This window comes from Micromys minutus, assembly GCF_963924665.1.
Source record: "Micromys minutus genome assembly, chromosome: 3".
Taxonomy (NCBI): domain Eukaryota; kingdom Metazoa; phylum Chordata; class Mammalia; order Rodentia; family Muridae; genus Micromys; species Micromys minutus.
The window spans coordinates 1,180,222-1,199,395 of record NC_137972.1 but is presented as its reverse complement, the minus strand read 5'-3'; the positions used below and the strand labels follow the sequence as shown (position 1 = coordinate 1,199,395).

The window sequence follows — 19,174 nt, the reverse complement described above, 5'->3', positions numbered from 1 at the left end:
CCTCTGGAAACTCCAGTTGTGGAAGAAGCCAGGCATCTTCAGATAAGGGGCAGTGCCAAGGGCTTCTGCTAAATTCTTCACATAAGCCCTGCCATCTGTAATAATCACCTAGTCGTTTCCTTGAAGAACTCTAGAAATCAGGTAAATTTTACTCCTACCAAATGAGAAATCTCATTTAAACCTCTTCGTGTGACTCTGGGCTCCATACACTGATACATATGCCATGGCTTTCCGCCACTATATATGAGCTAGGAAGAAAACCCTAGAGAGACTTTTGTAAGGAACTATATCCATAGGGCTCTTCAGGACAGCATACTACTCCTTATGTGACCATTCAACTACGTCAGCCTCAAGTTTTAAATGCCAGAGTCGGACACTGATCTCAGTCAAATAAGTCTTGAGCACAGAGAGTTCCCAGCAGGTAGCAGCTGCCATTTGACACTGGCACACTTCCTCCATCACAGTGGAACAGGCAGTCGATATTGGACCATGGAGCTTCTGATCAATCAGACCAGAAAAAAAAAAAAAAAAAAAAAAGACACCTCTGCAGCTTTCTCTGCCACTTAAGAAAGTAACTGTCTGCTCCAAAATATAACAGCAGCCCAGACACAGTGGTCATAGAAGAAATAAGGGTTTTAAGCAGAAACCAGAAATTATAATGATAAGCTAAGCGTACTGCATGAATAACAGGAAGGGGTTAGCAGCCCATGGGTTCTGGTATCCGTCCTCTTTGGAAGACAGTCATGAATTGAGAGGAGTTGACTCAGTGAACAGGTGGAGACAAATGACATCCTGCCCCTGTAGTTGTGACTGATATTCTGACAAACACCAACATAAAGAAAGAGAGGGACCATTGGGCTTACAATCCCAAGCCATCACTGAAGCCATGTCAAGACAGGGACTAGGAGCGACTACACCTCCAGTCAAAAGCAGCGAGGAAGGGAGACACCCATGCTGCCTGCCAACTGTCTGTGTCTAGCTTTATCCTGTCGGATATGGTTCAGGGCTCCCTGCCCTAGAACGTGCTGCCCACAGTGAGCTGGGTTTTCCTACATCAATAAATTAAAAAAATCAAGATAATTCCCCAACAGACACTCTGGAGGCCATTCCATAATGAAGGCTTTCCTGTCAGGTGAATCTGGGTGTGATGAATGACTTAAGACTAACCATGGAGGGCCAGGAGGTTCCTGTTAACTTCTCTAAAATATGAACATTCTGCAAAAGTACAAAACTCTAAGAATGAATAAGCACATTTTTCAGAGAGGAAGGCAGGAGAATCACTACAACTTTGGTGCTAGCCTAGGCTACACAGTGAGTTTTAGAATCCTTATCTTGACAAACAAAGGATTCTTCCATGTAAATAAAATACACATACACATACATTGTAGTTGGTATATATACCTGTGTACATTTGACCCAACCTTAATTGAAAATATTAAGGTTTCACAGCTACACGAAACTCAATCACGGTTTCAAAAAAGGCTAGAACTATCATTAGGTAATTCTGAAGACTGAAAGACTTGTGCTCATGGTCTTCCACAGAGAAATCTAATTCAGACAAGCCTACACAGCACACTGCTCAGCATGCACCCTGCCAGTCGAGGTGCCTATCACTCCAGCTTTCTTCAGGAGACCCCCGCTGTGTCCAGAACTGCCCACACTGTGCTTTGGGCCTGGAGGAACCACACCACCTCCCAGCTCTCTGTGTCATCCTAACAGACTCAGCTAGAGCCAGACTTCCCCCGGTGTTGCAAGGTGACCTCTTTAGTGTACTCTGTAATTCTATCCTTGTGTTTCCCACTGACAGGGAAACCATCCTGTCTTGGGGTTCCTATTCCTGCACAAATCATTATTACCAAGAAGCAAGTTGGGGAGGAAAGGGTTTATTCAGCTTACACCTCCACATTGCTGTTCATCACCAAAGGAAGTCAGGACTGGAACTCAAGCAGGTCAGAAAGCAGGAGCTGATACAAAGGCCATGAAGGGATGTTGCTTACTGGCTTGCTCCCCTGGTTTGCTCAGCTTGCTTTCTTATAGAACCCAGATCTACCAGCCCAGGGATGGCACCACCCACAATGGACTGGGCCTTCCCCACTGATCACTAGTTGAGAAAATGCCTTACAGCTGGATCTCATGAAGGCATTTCCTCAACTGAGGCTCCTTTCCCTGTGATAACTCCAGCTTGTGTCAGGCTGACAGTACACAGCCCTTTATTTGCACGATCTCCTAGAGCTAGCCCAGGCTGGGCTAGCCACTCTACTTATTGAGAACGAATCAGGACATGGTCAATATGTTAAATTGAACTGAGAGGGGAGCTATAAAGACAGGATGAGAGTAGAATGCAATACTCAAGCAACAACAACAACAACAACAACAAAATCAGTCTTTAAAGAAGGACGGAATGGCAAGGCAAGTTCAGGAAATAAGGGAGCTTGCTGCCAAGCTTGATAACCTGAGTCCAATTCCCAGAACCCACATGATGGAAAAAGAAAACCGTTTTCCACAGTTGTAGTCTGACCTCACATGAGTGAGTGCCAAAGCATACACCCAACATATATATATATACACACACACACACACACAAAATAGATAATAAGTATACCAAGAAGTAGAAAGTAAAACTATATATTTAAATAAACAATCAAAGGAGATTGTTTATTTAAAAAATAAACCAGGAAGCTCTAGTAAGGTTAAAAACAAGTAAGTATATGCCTTGACCTGGTGATCGCTGTGTCTGGAAACCAGGGTCAATGTCAAACCCATGTGAATCTTTCCAGTAAATAATCCTTAAGGTGAGTGTGCTGTCTGTGTACATATAATAAATGTGCATTATTCCAGTGAGTCAGTAACCTGACGATGATCTAAGGACATTAGGAGGGCTGGAAGGAGTATAATTTAATATTTAAAGGTTCATCTTTTTAATGTAGACATTTTCCATCAATACTGACTCAGACGGGATAAGAGTCTATGGTAAATCAAACACAGTGCCCCTCGCAGTCTGCGTCACTGTGGAACTCAGGCTCCACCAGCCTCTTGCTTCCGTATCATGGTGAGTGGAGGGGGAAGTGACCTAGAGGCTTCCAGAGAGATCCGGGAAATAGCAAACCACACAGCCCAGCCCACCACGGCCTCCCTGTATCTTTTCAATGTAAGGAAAATCAAGATAGAACACATAACAGACATGGTAGAGGGAACGGGCTCCTAAAGCTGTCGTCTGTCCTCCACGTGCAGACCGTGGAGCACATGTGCACAGCCAATTAAGTAAACTAAAATTTAGTATGGGACCAGGTGTGGTGTCTCATATTCGTAAGGGAAGTACATACTGCCTCTCCTTTCTTAGCTACAGCTCCAGGAAGATCTGGAAATAACTAGTTCTTCCAAGAACAAAAGGCGAAACAAAACACTATCCAAACACTCCTCACTGGTGTTCCTGACTTTCATAACAATCCAGGCAGGCAGTCAGGAGGGTTCACATTCCAGACATTGTGTTCTGAGCTGCCCACTGCCATCACTTGTGAATGTCTGGATACAGGCATCCCATCTGGGTGTCCTGAAAGGACAGGGGAAACCACAGTTCCCCCCTTCCCCACCCTGTCCATCTTTGCCAATCAAAGCTTTTCATCTTCATGATACAAAGTATCAAAAAATCTATTGTGAAGGTTTAACTGTCGGTGACAGCACATTCTGCACCACTCAAAACCAAAACACTGGTCCTTCTACCACAATCATTCGTCCTTATTTCTGTAAAACTCTGGCTGGCTGTTTCCATTTTTTTTCTTTATGCTATATTAATTGCCCTTATCCCCTAAAAATTGGTACTTATGTTCCTTTTAATCAGTTTAGCGATACTTACGTAGGCTGAACCATTAAAGGCAAATCTGTGAAGTCAATAACTTGGGGTAATTTCAAAACCAGTGTGTAACCCCAGCTTATAGAGAGAATGAAGACTGTGGTTTGAGCAATGTGAACAACAGGAAACATTGATAAATCCACACCATAAAGCACATCTTCCTGAGGTGATTGGGTCATCTGTTTAAAAACCCTTCACATCAAGTCTTTGCTACTGCGTTTCCCTTATGATTTATCCGTTGGCATAACATTTCATTCAACCACAACTCAAAATGTATCAAAATTTTTAATTAAGCTGGACATCATAACGCTTGTGACCCCAGATCTCAGGAGACTGAGGCAAGAGGATCAAGAGTTCAAGGGTGGCCTTGGCTACATTTTTTTAAAAAAAATCAATAGTCTCAGAAGTAAAAAAGTTTCAAGAACACTTGAAACTCTAAGGAGGATCAGTTAGCAACTACAACGGCAGACGGTCTACTCTTCTGCTAAGTATGGACAGCTTCCTACCACGGCTATGGAAGTGTCTGTCTCTCATGTTCTATTTCCTTGTACCATATTGTAAGCTCATAAGAAGGACGTTGCCAAGCACTATAAATAAGTCAAACCAAGACTAAACAACTAGATTCCCTTCATAAACACAGCAAAGAAAAGGTGATGGCTGCAAATGGAAAGGGGCTCCAAGCACTCTGTGTGTGTGTGTGTGAGAGAGAGAGATCTTAACACTTGTGAAAATCACAATGAAAAGTTATTCTACGCTCATTTCATATTAACTCATGTGTTTCCCACCCTGACTCCAGGGGCAAGTACACAGGAGGAAGCAGCTGAAGTCACTCCAGCTACTCACACACCTGGCAAACCAGACACTCAGGACCTGGTGAACTGCTCTGAGAGTCCGCTGCTTACCTCACGGGCTTTGGTAAGGATTTCAGCTCCAAGCTGTAATTCACACGTGTCTCCAGTATGCCTGCTACCCACAGGTACTATAGTGCCCATGATATTAATAACGATGAAACAATGGTCCCATCAATTTACCCCCCCCCCCCCGTTGTAAGTGAATTTCCAAATCATTTGCACTTTCACAATTCTGTCTTCGTACCATTAGATAAACTGACCTTCAATGATATCAAGAATATTTGTTCTTTTCAAGATGTGTGTCGCTTTAAGATTTGGCCACATTTGGTATTAAGGCAGCTCATGACACTGGATCAAAACACATGCCAGGCAACTGTTAAAGCAACAAAATCCCAAAAGAAGGTCTGAAACCACGATTTATGACCTGGCACAGAATATCTCCCGAGCATTTGTACTATTATGATGAACTAATACTGCTTTTTTATTACAATCGTGACATGGGCTACACTGCAAAAGAGAAAGAGGAAATCAGCCAGGCGACAGAGGAAAGAGCAGCAAACAGCCTGCAACACACTAAGAATCTCTCTCCAAGTTCAGCAAAAGGAGAGAGCGTGGGTCGGTGGTCTTGGAAGTCACAGCTGCCATGTTCTAAACCACAGGAGCCAGACACCGGTAGCCAGATGGCGTCTGCTGAGCTGCTAGAGAAGCAGTCGACCTGAGACCCCTTCCAAGAGCCTGTTGTGTGGTGACAGGTTTGAGTGCCAACCAGAAATGCCTGTACCCTGTGTCTCTCTCCTTCAACATATGTCCCTATGTCTCCACTTGGAAGCAGACTCTAGCCTGATGTCTCTATGCTAAACAGGAAAGAACCTGATTTAGCCTGCAAATCATAGGGGACACAGACCTCGGAAGGCAGAAGCCAATCAGACAGAGCAGAATTAAGCTGGGGCTGCCACCTTCTCCCAAAGCACCAACCACGCCCATAAATTCAAGGGGTGTTGCCTCCTGAGTATATGATGTGTCTGGTAGAAGCTTTCAGTGCTGAGGCTCTGTTCAAGCCATTCACTGCGCACTGGGCTCAGCCCAAGATGGAACAGGAAGTCAACCAACTCTGGGAGAGCATTTCAGGCACTTCTGCTGTATCACATACTACTGGGCCTGCTTGCTGTTCCTACCCACTCTCAGTTCATGGATAGAAAACTGTAAGAGGAAAAAAAAAAACCCACCTTGTGTTTATCTTCTCCATCTGCAGAAGAAAATGTTCTTCTGATAAAAATCCATATTTGAAAGAAATTAAAGACACTAAAAACTCTAAATTCACACTGTCTCCAAACACACAGTTCGTGCTAAATGAGCCTTGTAACTCTGATACCATCAGGGTATTTTTAAATAAGATTTTGACTTATTTTTTTAAAATTATTTTATAGTCTTTCTGGGTGGGGGCGCATGCCTGTAACCTCAGCACTCAGGAGTGCTGAGTCAGGACTGTCTTAGTCCACTCAGGAGAACTGCAAATCACCAAGAATATGAGGCCAAATCAGAATCCTTCACTTAAGCTGGTGACTGAAAACAGGCTTTTGTCACAAAGAACTCTCAAGCCCAAGGCATTTTTATAACAGATCACTCCCCAGCAAGAATGGAAGAACCCCTTGATCTGTCCCACAGTTTACAAACATCTCAGAAGAAGGGAGAAACCATTAATTCTGTCAAAGAGGATATGGGTTTAGATGGGAGGTCCAGGTCAGAGCAACCTGACTTCTTATGTTCAAGGACAGCCTAGCTGTCTCATGAGTCTCAAGCCCACCTTTGCTATATAAGGAGACTCTCCAACAACAATAAAAATGTAAATAAAGATATCATCTTTTCAGCTTTTCTCTCAGATCCTAGAGCAAACAGAAGCACTCAATCAACCTTCTCAATAAATCATGTCCTTCACCATAAGACTCTTATCTCTCCTTTATATAGTTCAATTGCACACAATGTGGGCCTGTACCTCACACACAAAATTTAAAATAAAAATGAAGAGAAGGCCTAATATTCTATTTAACATCTTTTCTCCCTCCTGTGTCATTTCCAGTTCTGAAAGCTTTTCCCACAGTTGAGTCCAATCCATTCTTATGGCCCACTCACTTATTTATCTCACAACACAGAGCAAGTTTCCACCCTCAAGATGTCCACAGTCAACCCAGACTGACTTCCCAGCCCACCTTGAATGTCCCCAACCCATAACCAAGACCCTTGAGGGAAGGAAGATTGTCCCAAAGAGCTGATTCAACACTTTAGCTCTGCAGATGAGCTGTAGCACTAGGCAATGTATGACCCAAGAAAGGAAAATGGTGGAGAATGGAGCTTCATACCTCAGCAGAGACCACACTGCTCTCGGGGACATGGGGAATCCACTGCTCTTGGGCTCTGGTGGCAATGGTGAATGGCAGCTTCCCCAGGTGTCTTTGTGTGGGAAGCGTTGCTTTCTGCTCTCACGGTGGGGATGGGCTTGTTGCGAGGATGGCTGTGAGTTCCCTGGCTGCCCAGAGCTGTGCTGACAGATCACCCCATTGCTCCTAAACCATTCACAGAATTGAGAAAATAACAAGTCAGACAAAGTGGCTGCAACCAGAAGTTGCCACCCTTACCTTCCTCGACAAGATTCCTGAAAGCATGTCATCTGGAATCTCCAAGACCCTGTCTTCGCTATTTATAACTATTTTCAAAAGCATAACTGCACCACAACTTTTTTCTTTTCAGTTTATTTTTTACTGACACACACACACGACACTGCACATGCTGTTAGGGCTCATGAGGATATCTCATAAGTGCATGATGGATTTTAACCCTATTCCCTAGACCCTCTAGCCTCCCTTTCCTCTCCATCTTCACTCCTTCTTAAAGGACAGTCTCCCTTTAACATCTTATGTACACACACACACACACACACACACACACACACACACACACAACTATATAACCTACAAACAAGAAGAAAACATGATGTAACAATTGTCTTTTTATCTTAATTTGCCATGTATGATGATCTCCAGTTACATTCATTTTCCTACAAATTATATCATTTCTTCCTTCTTTTTGGCTGAATTCCATTGTATACAAATACTACATTCACATTATAGAGTTCTCTGCTAAAAAGACACCTAGGCTGATTCCATACCTAGCTGTTGTAACTAGTGCTACAATAAAGATTCATGTGCATATCTCTGTGGGATGTTGACTTGGGAGTCTTTCAGGTAAATATCCAAAAATGCTATAGCTGGGTTGTATGATAGATTTATCTTCAGTTTTTCTGAGTGACCTCCCTACTGATTTCCACATGTCCAGATTAATTTGCATTTCCACCAGCAGTGTACAAGTTCCCCCTTGGATCCACAGCTGTACCAGCAGCTGTCATTTCTTTTCTTAATGACTACATGTAAAACTATAAAGAACGGTGGGTGTGACTGGGGAAGAAAATCCAACGCTTGAACTTCTAATATCCCCTAATCAGTCTTAGTGTCACAATCCACGAAGCAAAACAAGTGCATCTTCACAGTGCTAGAAGAAAACGGGGCACTTGATAAGCTGTCTCTTTAGCTAGAAAAATTACATGACCTGTGAGTGAATGCACACAATGAGACGGTCAAGACTGGCTCCAGCCAACCTCGTAATGCTCTTAAGTCAGAGGATAAGAACAAGCAGACTGGCTCCAGCCAGCCTCAAAGGCTCTCAGCTCAGAGGACTAGAGCAAGCAGACTGGCTCCAGCCAGCCTCAAAGGCTCTCAGCTCAGAGGACTAGAGCAAGCAGGCAGGCTTCAAGTTCACATAGCTCATGGCTCATGCGTAACAGCCATCAGAGCTTGGAAACTCGAAATGAACTGTTAATACTTCCCATTCATAATATGATTTTCTTTGTGAGCCAGGATTCCCTCAGCAGCACACAACTCATACAAACTGCAGACTGGCCGTTAATACAGCTGCTGGTCATTCCAAAGGTGACACTCTCATAAACCATGAGCCAGAATGAACCCTCCCTTCTTCAAGTTAATTTGTTTACCATAAAAACAAAAGTAACTAGTATGGCAGCAAAGGTTGGAAATGACTTACAACTTGTCCTGCTTGTGGGAGGGGGAGAAGAGATCATAAACCAAGCACACTCCAAATACGGTGACACCTGTCTCCTTCACCAGCATGGCACAGGTCCCCAGAAACAAACTGAGCAACAGGAAGAAGGGAGAAGCTGTCGGAGGGAAGCGCTGTCCTGCACAGCCCTGATCCAGGCTCCTGCAAAGCAAGTTGGGAATTTCTTTATCAACACATGGTTTGCTATGGAGCAGTCCCTCCAAGAGCATTCACCATGCAACTGTTTAAAACTGTTAAGATGGAGGATACTCAGACCTGCTGCTCTGCTGGAAGAAGGGTGTTTATTTCCCAGAACCCATGTCAGCTCAGAACCTCCTGTGACCATAGCTCCAGGGGAGCCTGTGCCTTCTTCAAGGACTCCTTGGGAATGCACACAAATGTATGCACAGAAACTCAGACACACACACACACACATTTTTTTTTAATCTTCTAGAATATTGTTTAAATGGAAAAGAGTCCAAAAATATCAGCTCAGAACTTAAATTACGGTATGCAAATGGACACAATGTGGTTTGTAATGAATGAATACTAAAAAGCCATTGAAAACGGTTACATAAGGATAGATTTAGTAGCTAGGAGGATGTTCAAGTGGATATATCCAAGAAAATAACACATGCTACTAACACATATACATGAAGTAGGAAGCCGCATTCCCTGGTACAACCCACAGATGTACAGTTAGCAAACAGGATACTGTACTGCAGAAATAGGAGACCAGCATGGTAGGAAGTGACAGATGTCAAGTGCTCATCACCACAATTAGATCAAAGAATGTTTACTCTACATACAAAACAGGGGAGAGATAAACAGCATTCTCTCTATGATAGAACAATGGGTGTTGGACATTTTTTTTTCTTTTCTTTTTCTTTTTCTGTTTATTTGAATTTATTTTCAATGTACATGTATTGGGCAACCTTTTTAATTAATTGTGTGTGTGTGTGTGTGTGTGTGTGTGTGTGTGTGTGTGGTTATGCACACACATGAATGTAGTTGCCTATAGAGGCCACAAGAGGCCATTGGATCCTCTGAAGCAGGAATTAGGTAGCAGTCGGGAGCTACCTAATATGGGTTCTGGGAACCAACTCAGGCCCTCTGCCAGAGAACTATATGCTCTTAACTACTGAGCCATCTTTCAAGCCTGGAAATCTTTATTTATTTTTTTCACAGTTTCCTACAGTGTTGCGTTCCAAATAATAAAATAGAACTACTTCAAGAAAACATTACTATTTCCTCATGTAAGTGCACAGCCACTAGCTTCCTCTCCCTTGAAGTGGGGGACAATATTCTTTCTATATTGTGATAGCCCCTCCTATGTGTCACATATTGTAACAATTAGAATTACATGCTAAAACTAATACACATATTTGTATGGGCTTGGCCTAGAACATAAATTTCCAAAGGTGAGCAGGGCACACACAACCAAGCTGTGATGATCTGGCTCATAGCCACGCAGATGGGAGCACATTTAGATACAAACAGAAAAATTTAAACTAATCAATAGATTGATTCTAGTCCAAGACCAGAGCAAAAAAGGAAACATTAAATCTGAGCTCACGTTTTGATACTTCATAACTGTATGTGTACAATTATGAATGGGATACACAGGATCAGGCTTGGGCCTGAAGATGAATACTGGACTAGCATTTCCCTGCCGGAGAACTCTGTTGTTCCTGTCCTGTGTACTGCAGGGCATCCTCTCTATCTACCCAGTGCCAGTGGAAAATGAAGGAACGGAGGAAGGTGAGCCTTGTTTGGAGGAAGTGAGGTGGAGGGTGTGTCCTGGAGGTCCATCTCATGCTCTGGACCTGAAAACTGCTCCCTTTCTCTTCTGTTGGGTTTGTATTCATGGGCAAGTGTTCTTGTGCTCTTCTGAATGCATGGGGCCAACCAACCATGACTAAAACTTTGAGCCAAAATAAAGAATCCCTCCCTTAGGCTGTTCTCTCAGATATCTGGGCCACAGTATACCAAAGAACTCCTATAATAGAGGAAGAAGGGAAGCTGTTGCTAATTAAGTACCACAGGTTTAGAACAGTGGTCTTAAGTAAGTGGGTTTTGTAAGTTACGGGTCAGTGAATTGATCCAAAGGCCAAGCTTATGGATTCTCGGCCAGCATCTCTCCATGACATGTTTGCTTTTGGGAGATGCTCTGAGTCCTCTGTACAAACTCACATTTTACTAACTTGTTCTTCTCTCTGTGGACATGTAACAGGTCTGCTGGAATGCCTTCCCTTTGGGGATAGAGATGAAATGTAATAGAGGTTTCCTGTGTTTTGACAAAAGGGTTCTAAACTTCGAAACTACAGTTAATTACCAAGTTAAGTAACTAAGCAATACTCCTTAGTCAACCTTGTTATGGAACTTCGAGTGGCTATTGTAAAATTAATAGAAAAAGGTAAGCAAAAAGGAAACTTGCATTCCCAGCAAGGGCATGGTAGGTTTTTAAAGCTGATGTCTGGGTCAGGGAGATGCTCAGGAGGTAATATGCCTTCTACACAAGTGTGAGACCTAAGTTCAATCCCTAAAACACATTTTAAAAAAAAAGTGAACACCATGTCTGTAATCCTGGAACTGGGCAAGTGGAAATACACACACATACACACACACACACACACACACACACACACACACACACACACACACACAATATTAAATGCTTCAGAATGGTGCTGGAAAATGACAGTTCAATACTGGGTAAAAGGATGGCTTTTATCCCTGACACCCAGTGAGCATATTACAGTCCAGAGCCTGCCTCTCTCTGGTCAAGCAGGGGTTTAGTGAACATGTGGCAGTATGTGACCATATCACAGAGGGGTTTACTTATCCCCACTCACCTGTTGTAGGAGAGAAACGCCAGCAGGAACAGAAGGCATGCTAGCACATCAGCTCTGCCCACGATGCCAGCCACCTAGTCAGGGCAAGACAATGAAAACTGTAAACCTTGGGGAAATTATTGTCACAGTATCTTGGGAAGTACACTTGGTTTTGGGAACAGCATAGCAGAAAGTATATGGGCAGCAATCTATGGAGCAAACACCTCTCATTACTGCACACGTTCCACATTTAAAGAAAGAGACAAGGCGGAATGAGGGGTGGAAACTTCATACTTAACCTTGCTTCTAATTTCTCTTCCAAAGGATCAATTCTCAGCATAAAAGTTTGTTCAGTTATTGACTCACTAAAACATTCTTTAAGGGTTGTGGGCATAGTTCAGGGGTAGAATCCTTGGCTAGACTATACAATGGCCTGGCTTTGAGCCTCAGCAAACCCTACCATGAAATACAGAGTGTCAGACACTGTGATTACCTTTGAGGAAAGAGGTAGTGATGGGTTACAGAGTGAAGAGTGGAGGAAAAACAAAAGAAGAGAAATCAATACTTTTAACAAATTGGGGGGTCTCTCGACTGCTAGAGAGTATATATTTGTGTGTGTGTGTGTGTACACAGATGTATATGTGTGTACACAGATGTATGTGTGTGTGCACGGATTTGGGGGGCCACTCCTGATTGCTAGTGTGTATGTGTATACAAATGTACATGTGTGTGCACAGATTTTGTGTGTGTGTGCGTGTGTGTACAGATGTACATGTGTGTGCTCTCACAGGTCTGCCAATGCCCCATGATCCACTGACCCACCTCAGACAAACACTGGCTCCCCGGAAAAGGGTCTGACTCTATGGCTGAGGCTTGGGGGGTCTCAAGCGCAGCAGAGTCACCTCTCATGTCAGAGTATAAATCACTCAAAAAAAAAGTTAATCAAAAGGAAAAATATCTAAAGGGGCTCTCAGTGAACAGACCTGAGAAGACGTGACTAAAATAAACAAGGAGCACAATACACTATAAACTATTAAAAACACAGAAACCTACAATGTATCTGGAGACACATGGGTGACAGAGGTTACAAGTGCACAAAGACAAGCAGCAAACAGAAGAATGAACAGGAGGAGACCCTGCTCTGCTGGTCAGTGTGTGCTAGAGCAGTGAACACACTCATCTGCTTCCAGAAGAATAAAGGTCGTACAGAACAAGAAAGCAGAAATATCAGTCAGGCTGGGAGCGTGGCTCAGCAGTAAAGCACTCGGCCAGCAAGGCCAAGACCCCGGGTTCAGTCCTCGTACTGCTAAAGGAATAAAACCAGAGAATAACATGGCAAGTCTAGGACTTGTAAGTTATTTGAGATGCAAGGTATCCTCATGACTTCAAACCATTCCTCACCAACTTAATTTTCAGAAAAATAAAAAAGAGTGAAGACACTATGGAGTTGGAAGACAGCAAGCACCTCATGTCTACTGGGATCTCTCCTTGAAAAGATGCCATGCAGGCCTGACTCTAGTCGAGGATGTAAAACCTAATCATACATGTGAGAAAAATCAGACATATTCAAGGTGAGGCATAAGAATGAAGATGTAAATATGTTATTAAACATAAATATATATTTTAAATGATAGCATATCAGTGCACATTAAGACTTTATTATATGTGTTACATCCTATATTTATTTATTATGATTCCTAATTATGTTACTACTTATAATTTATAATATAAAATTATAAACTTATAAGGATAGTATGTATATGTATGCATTATATATTGATATTAAATTTCATACATTTAAATTATATTTTACTTATTTAAATATAATATTTATTTTTTTATTTTTAAGGCATAAATGTTAATGTACTATGCCTCTAAGAAATATTTGTGTAATACATCATATAGTGTATATTCATGTAACATTTATAAGTTGCATCCAAATATAGTCAAGATTTTATATTATATATGTTTTAATATAAGCTCCAAATCATATTGAAATTTATACATCATATGACAGTAAGACAGTGTTCAGGACTAAAAGAGATGAAATCAAAACCATGAATAATGTTCTCTGTGTTGGGAAATACACAACTGAATTATTGATGTTTAAAGGAGCATGAATTATGCAACCCTCTCTAACTGCTTCAGAAAACAAACAATATTTTTATATAGAGAGGGAAGAGAGGAATGACAAAACAAAACCAGCAAAAGTTAAAGCCAGCGAAGCCTTGGTGAAGAACAGAGGCAGGGTGAGCCTTAGGCTCAATGTTAGCTTTACAGGTGTTGTTTATGAGTCTGCCCTGGGCATTCGGGGACCTACGGGGAGGTGAGAGACAGTTTGAAAACAGCAATGTTACTTTGCTCCATGAGATATGCAAGTATTTCTCTTTGGTTTTTTTTTTTAATCTAAGATATAAAATTGTGAAGGTAAAACAGGAACATAGTTTAAAAAATGTTTGTGTTCTAATTTGCTTTCTATTGCTGTGACCAAAAGCTCCACAACCAGAAGAAACCTGAGGAGGAAAGAAAGGGTTTATTTGACCTCACAGTAACACTCAAGGCAGCGACCCGTGGACAGGAACTGAAATAGAAGCCATGGAACATACAGTTCTCCAAGACTTGATCAGCTGACTTTCTTATACAACCTGGGACCAAGGGTGGCACCTCACTTGGTATGCTGGGCCCTTCCACATCAATTGTCTACCATGGCTTGCCGTAGGACCTAATGACACTGGCTTGTGTGTTCCCCTTCCCAGATGACTCTAGCTTGTATAGTTGACAAAAACTAACCAGCACAACTTCTAAGGAAGAGCTGGGCCAGGAGCTGTTTACATGGGACATGAGTCACCCACATCAGAGAAGACCCAAGGGTCAGTGGGTTCAGGGGATGTGAACCACCAACAAACCACATTATAAGCGCACTGTGCAAAGGCGGTGGTGTCAGCATCTGGCCTCTGAAATCCAGCTGAGTCCCTAGTTAGTGCATGCGTTAGTTAACACCCAGCTGCTGTTGCCAATGAGGTGACATGAAGGAGTTGCATCAAGTACCTTTTGGAAAAGGATAGAACTCTTAACTCCAGCGTAGCATTTTCTGTATGGATAATTGAAAAGTTAACTGCGTGTTACCTTTATTTAACTTTATTGATTAGCTTAGTATGTCTATCAGTTATATTAAATCTGTGTATACATATGGACTCATAGCAGGATACATACTGTGGAAATTTCAAATCATCCATCCTGTACCGATGAGATGCCTGGACACAGAACAAGAACCTCAGGAGCAGCACAGAGCTGAAAGCTGTGGCCTGCCATGGTCACTTGGAGCCCATGCAGTCTTCACTAATTGGCTAACCTGTAAGGAGCTTGAGGGCAATGTTAGCGAAGCCACATGACTCCGGGGAAGCAGGCAGTTACAATGTGCACCGAGGTCTAATGCTCCAGCTGAGCGGTGACTGTGCACAAGTCACATGTGAGGCTCAGATGGGCTTAGTGGCCACTGCTGTCTTGGAGCATTTAAGTCAGCATGGATTCAAGAAGGTTAAGAAGACAGCCCACCTAACCTGTCATGAAGTCCTGGGGTAAACCTAGAGGCGAGCTCAGCCCTGAAGTAATGATGTGGCCAACAGCAATGTTTGCAAATCGATCCTGGGTATAGCAGGGTGGAGTACAGCAGTCCCAAGTCAGGCAGGCACAACCAGTGTCTTCAAACCCTTCTTACTCTGAACTAATCTAGAAAGATCATGACTATGACAGCCAAGTGCACAAATGCTTAAAGAATATACTAGCTGGTCATGCTGACTCATGACTATGACAGCCAAGTGCATAAATACTTAAAGAATATACTGCTGACTCATGACTGTCATCCCAGCACTGAAGGCTGAGGCAGGAAGGTCATGAGTTCAAGACTAGCCTGGGCTATAGAGTAAGAACTCACCTCAACAATAACACCATTATGCAGAATTCCATTAGCAGAAGTTCATAGAGGGTGTTACTGTATGAGTGCCGATGTTAACAGGCTCCTCTCTAGGCCAAAGCACAAAGCACACAGTAAATGCCTAGTAGCCCCGTTGAGCTGAGGTCTTTGGGCAGAGCGTTTGACATCTTTAACATCTTTAACAAAGTGACCTTCCCTATCAACTGCGTGGCTACAGCTGCCACTTCCTGTGACTCTGTTAGTCAATGTCACCGTGTTTGTTCACTGTGGTCTTGTTCCAGTGAGCGAGAACTAGAAGGTACTATGCCAACTGGCAAACAATTGCCTGCCTCAAGGACTTTAACATCTGCTGGGGTCAAAAGAGGGTATTAAATAGAATACCCGGAGCAACTATTGCCAGAAAAGAGAAAGGATTCATTCTGGATCTAGGAAGTTTCACAGAAGGGCTGGCTCTAAATCTGAGAATTAAAGAGGCAAAGAAGATTTCGGGAGCTTAACTCTGGAGGACATGAAGCAGCTCCAGGAAAGGCAGTAACATGGATTCCTCCTGGAGGGCAGAAGAGCATGCAATGGTTCTGGGAGGGAGTGCTGTCAACAGCAAGAATGCTGAAGGACACCAGGCAGCGGACATGGAAGGCTAAGGTGGGTGATGCTGCAGCAATGGCAGCCGAACCCGCCAGCGTTCTGACATATAAAAAGCAAGTGGGCAGCTCATGGTAAGTAGAAATGTATGCACCTTTCTCAGCCAAAGTTGTAGGTCTTCATCACCAGGGGGTGTTATATTAAAACACTGTTAAAATGCTACAAGTGCTAGCGACTATGACTGAATAGAATGTAAACCAGGTGAGCCTCTGTCTCTCTGTCTCCTGCATCTGTCTGTCTGTCTCCTCTCTTTCTGTCTCTGTCTCTGTCTCTGTCTGTCTGTCTGTCTCTCTCTCTCTCTCTCTCTCTCTCTCTCTCTCTCTCTCTCTCTCTCTCACACACACACACACACACACACACACACACACACACACACACACACACAATAAGATATTTTGGAGATGAGACCTAGGACTGAACACAAAAATCCACTGAGGAAATGCCTCCATGAATGAAATCCAGCTGTAAGGCATTTTATCAATTAGTGATCAAGGGGGAAGGGCCCAGCCCATTGGGGGTGATGCCATCCCTGGGCTGGTAGACCTGGGTTTTATAAGAAAGCAAGCTGAGAAAGCCAGGGGAAGCAAGCCAGTAAGTAACATCCTTCCATGGCCTCTGCATCAGCTCCTGCTTCCTGACCTGCTCGGGTTCCAGTCCTGACTTCCTTTGATGATGAACAGCAATGTGGAAGTGTAAGCTGAATAAACCCTTTCCTCCCCAGCTTGCTTCTTGGTCATTATGATTTGTGCAGGAATAGAGACCCTGACTAAAACAAACTGACGGGTCACGTAAGGGTAGGTGAGGGTTTTTCCAGTGTGACATCATGCTAATATTCAAAGTGCCAGGCTTTGGAGAATCTGGAACATGAGATTTTTCAGGTTATGGGCATCGAGCTGCAATGGATATGCGGATCTCTCAGCCAGGATGATAAAACCACACACAGAGAATGCCCATTAGAACTTCATTTGCCTTCAGGTTATATTGTTATTTCAGAAACACCATTGACAGGGTTTGTATAAGTAGACTCTGTATAGAGTTACAAATATTTATTTTATCTGCAAGAATGAGCTCCATTAGCCTCAGACGTGGCTGGCAATGTGAATGAAACATGTGGGAACAGCCAGGAACCAGACTGGCTGATTAGATCAGGGCCAATTTTCTCCTGAGCCCTCCTGTTCTGATTCTAGACATGTTGGCTTTAATCTTCCCACCCTGTGCCGGCCTCCTCTGTTCTTGCTCTCAATTCTGCAAACCAGGAATAGTTATGATGACCAGATGTAAATGTTCATAGGAGAATCACAGTGATTCCCGATTCTGCTGTTTTTTTTTTTTTTTTTTTTTTTTTTTTTCATGATTCAGAATTCAGAAAAGCACAACATTTCAAAGAAATACAACATCGGGAAACCTGCCCAAGAATCTCCAGGGCTTAAATGAGGCAGTCTGGTCCTCTCCACTCCTGTCCTGCCTAACACAGCCTTGCTGTCACCATATGCATGCTTTCAAATGCTTGCTGAAAAAATACAACTAACTAGGGTGTCCTGTGTGCTTAAATGTGAACGAACTGTTCTCTCCTCTGTCTTACATATTACATCTATTTTGCATGTCTAGTCTTGGGCTTTCTGTGACTATGAACTGTGGAGGGAATCCCTATGATCTCCCACAAGCCTAGACTCATTATCGACTGGTTACAAAGTAAACCACACTGACATGCTGACACACAATCCTGTCAATACATCTAAACCAAATCCCACCCAAATTTAAATCCTCCATCTTCCTGGAATAACATAACATATGGTCCATGTGTATGTAGTCTTGTTTAATGAAGATGAGAGATTTCCCCAGGCCCCCATGTCTTACTGTGCATGTTTAATAATTTATCACTAATTGTCTGTGAAGAGCATCGATTCTTCTGTCTCTCTGTCCTCCTCCCTGGAAACCTGAACTTCAATCTATAATTAAATAGCAGACTCCATTTTGCTCCATAGTGTAAATGGTATTTTTGGGTCAGCTTTCTTGCCTCTTCTCGACAGCTCCTTCATCTTGCAAACTCAAGTACCTTCCCAGAATCCTTCTTCTCCCAGCTCTTCAACACCTGTGCTTCTTTAATTGTTTCTATGGATTTTTGTATTAACACAAAACCCCTGGAAACCCCCCATTAAAGGTCATTTCACTAATAGGATCTGCTTTTCTTTGTAAAAAGAATCTAAGCTAACCTCCGTTAGCTCCTGCTCACACTGCTCGAGGTTGCCTTGCATATGACTCTCTCTCCTCAGCCAAGGAATCAAAACTCTAACTGTACATCTGGCTGATCTTTCCTGTAATAACTGTCCCCGAGTACAGCCCTCCAACTATAATTTACAAATGCGTCAAAACTATGACATTATCCTTAGCCTTCAATATGACCAAACACTGCAAAGAACAGAAATCTTTGGCTATTTTGTTTCCTATTATGTACACAAGGAGCATTCATTATAAAGTTAGGCATTTCTCATTTATTTTTAAGTTCATGCATAAAACTTATCAGAATACTTTCAAATACTAAAAGAAGCTAACCTTTCATACACCATGAATTCTGGCATTTCGAAATCAGGCTGTATTATACCCAAGGGAGACTGAGCAGCCTTCTGCCTAAATACAAGGGGGCTTTTTAAATACTTAAGTTTATTGAGACAACATTTCATGTATCCCAGACTGGCCTGGAACTCTGCAGGGATGACCTTGAACTCCTAATCTCCCAGCCTCTACTTCACTGAGAGCATCACACCTACTAGAAAGAGCTCTTCTTTCAATGGAAACCCTTCCAGTATTCTCTTCCTGTGAACTTATATACTTAAGTGTTACTCACCCTCAGCATTTTCTCTTGATGCATTGCATTGCTACGTTTAAATATATTTTTATCATATTACCTCTTTATAATGAAAATACATATGAATTCTTTTGGTGTATGTGTGTGTTG

General features: G+C 42.7%; 1 protein-coding gene across 4 annotated transcripts in view; it reads right to left on the bottom strand.

Moving 5' to 3' along the window:
- Positions 1-19,174, bottom strand: part of TMTC1 (transmembrane O-mannosyltransferase targeting cadherins 1) — a 186,945-nt gene that overhangs the window by 149,079 nt on the left and 18,692 nt on the right. For all 4 annotated transcript variants that reach the window (XR_013974987.1, XR_013974988.1, XM_080914968.1 and 1 more), the window contains exons 3-5: positions 11,664-11,737; positions 8,794-8,970; positions 7,059-7,262 (exon numbers count right to left, since the gene is read on the bottom strand). Coding sequence is in view for 2 of the 4 variants with exons in the window: in XM_080914968.1 (XP_080771094.1) it covers positions 7,059-7,262; positions 8,794-8,970; positions 11,664-11,737 (455 nt within the window). In the remaining 2 variants the exon portion in view is untranslated. The remainder of the gene's footprint in view (positions 1-7,058; positions 7,263-8,793; positions 8,971-11,663; positions 11,738-19,174) is intronic.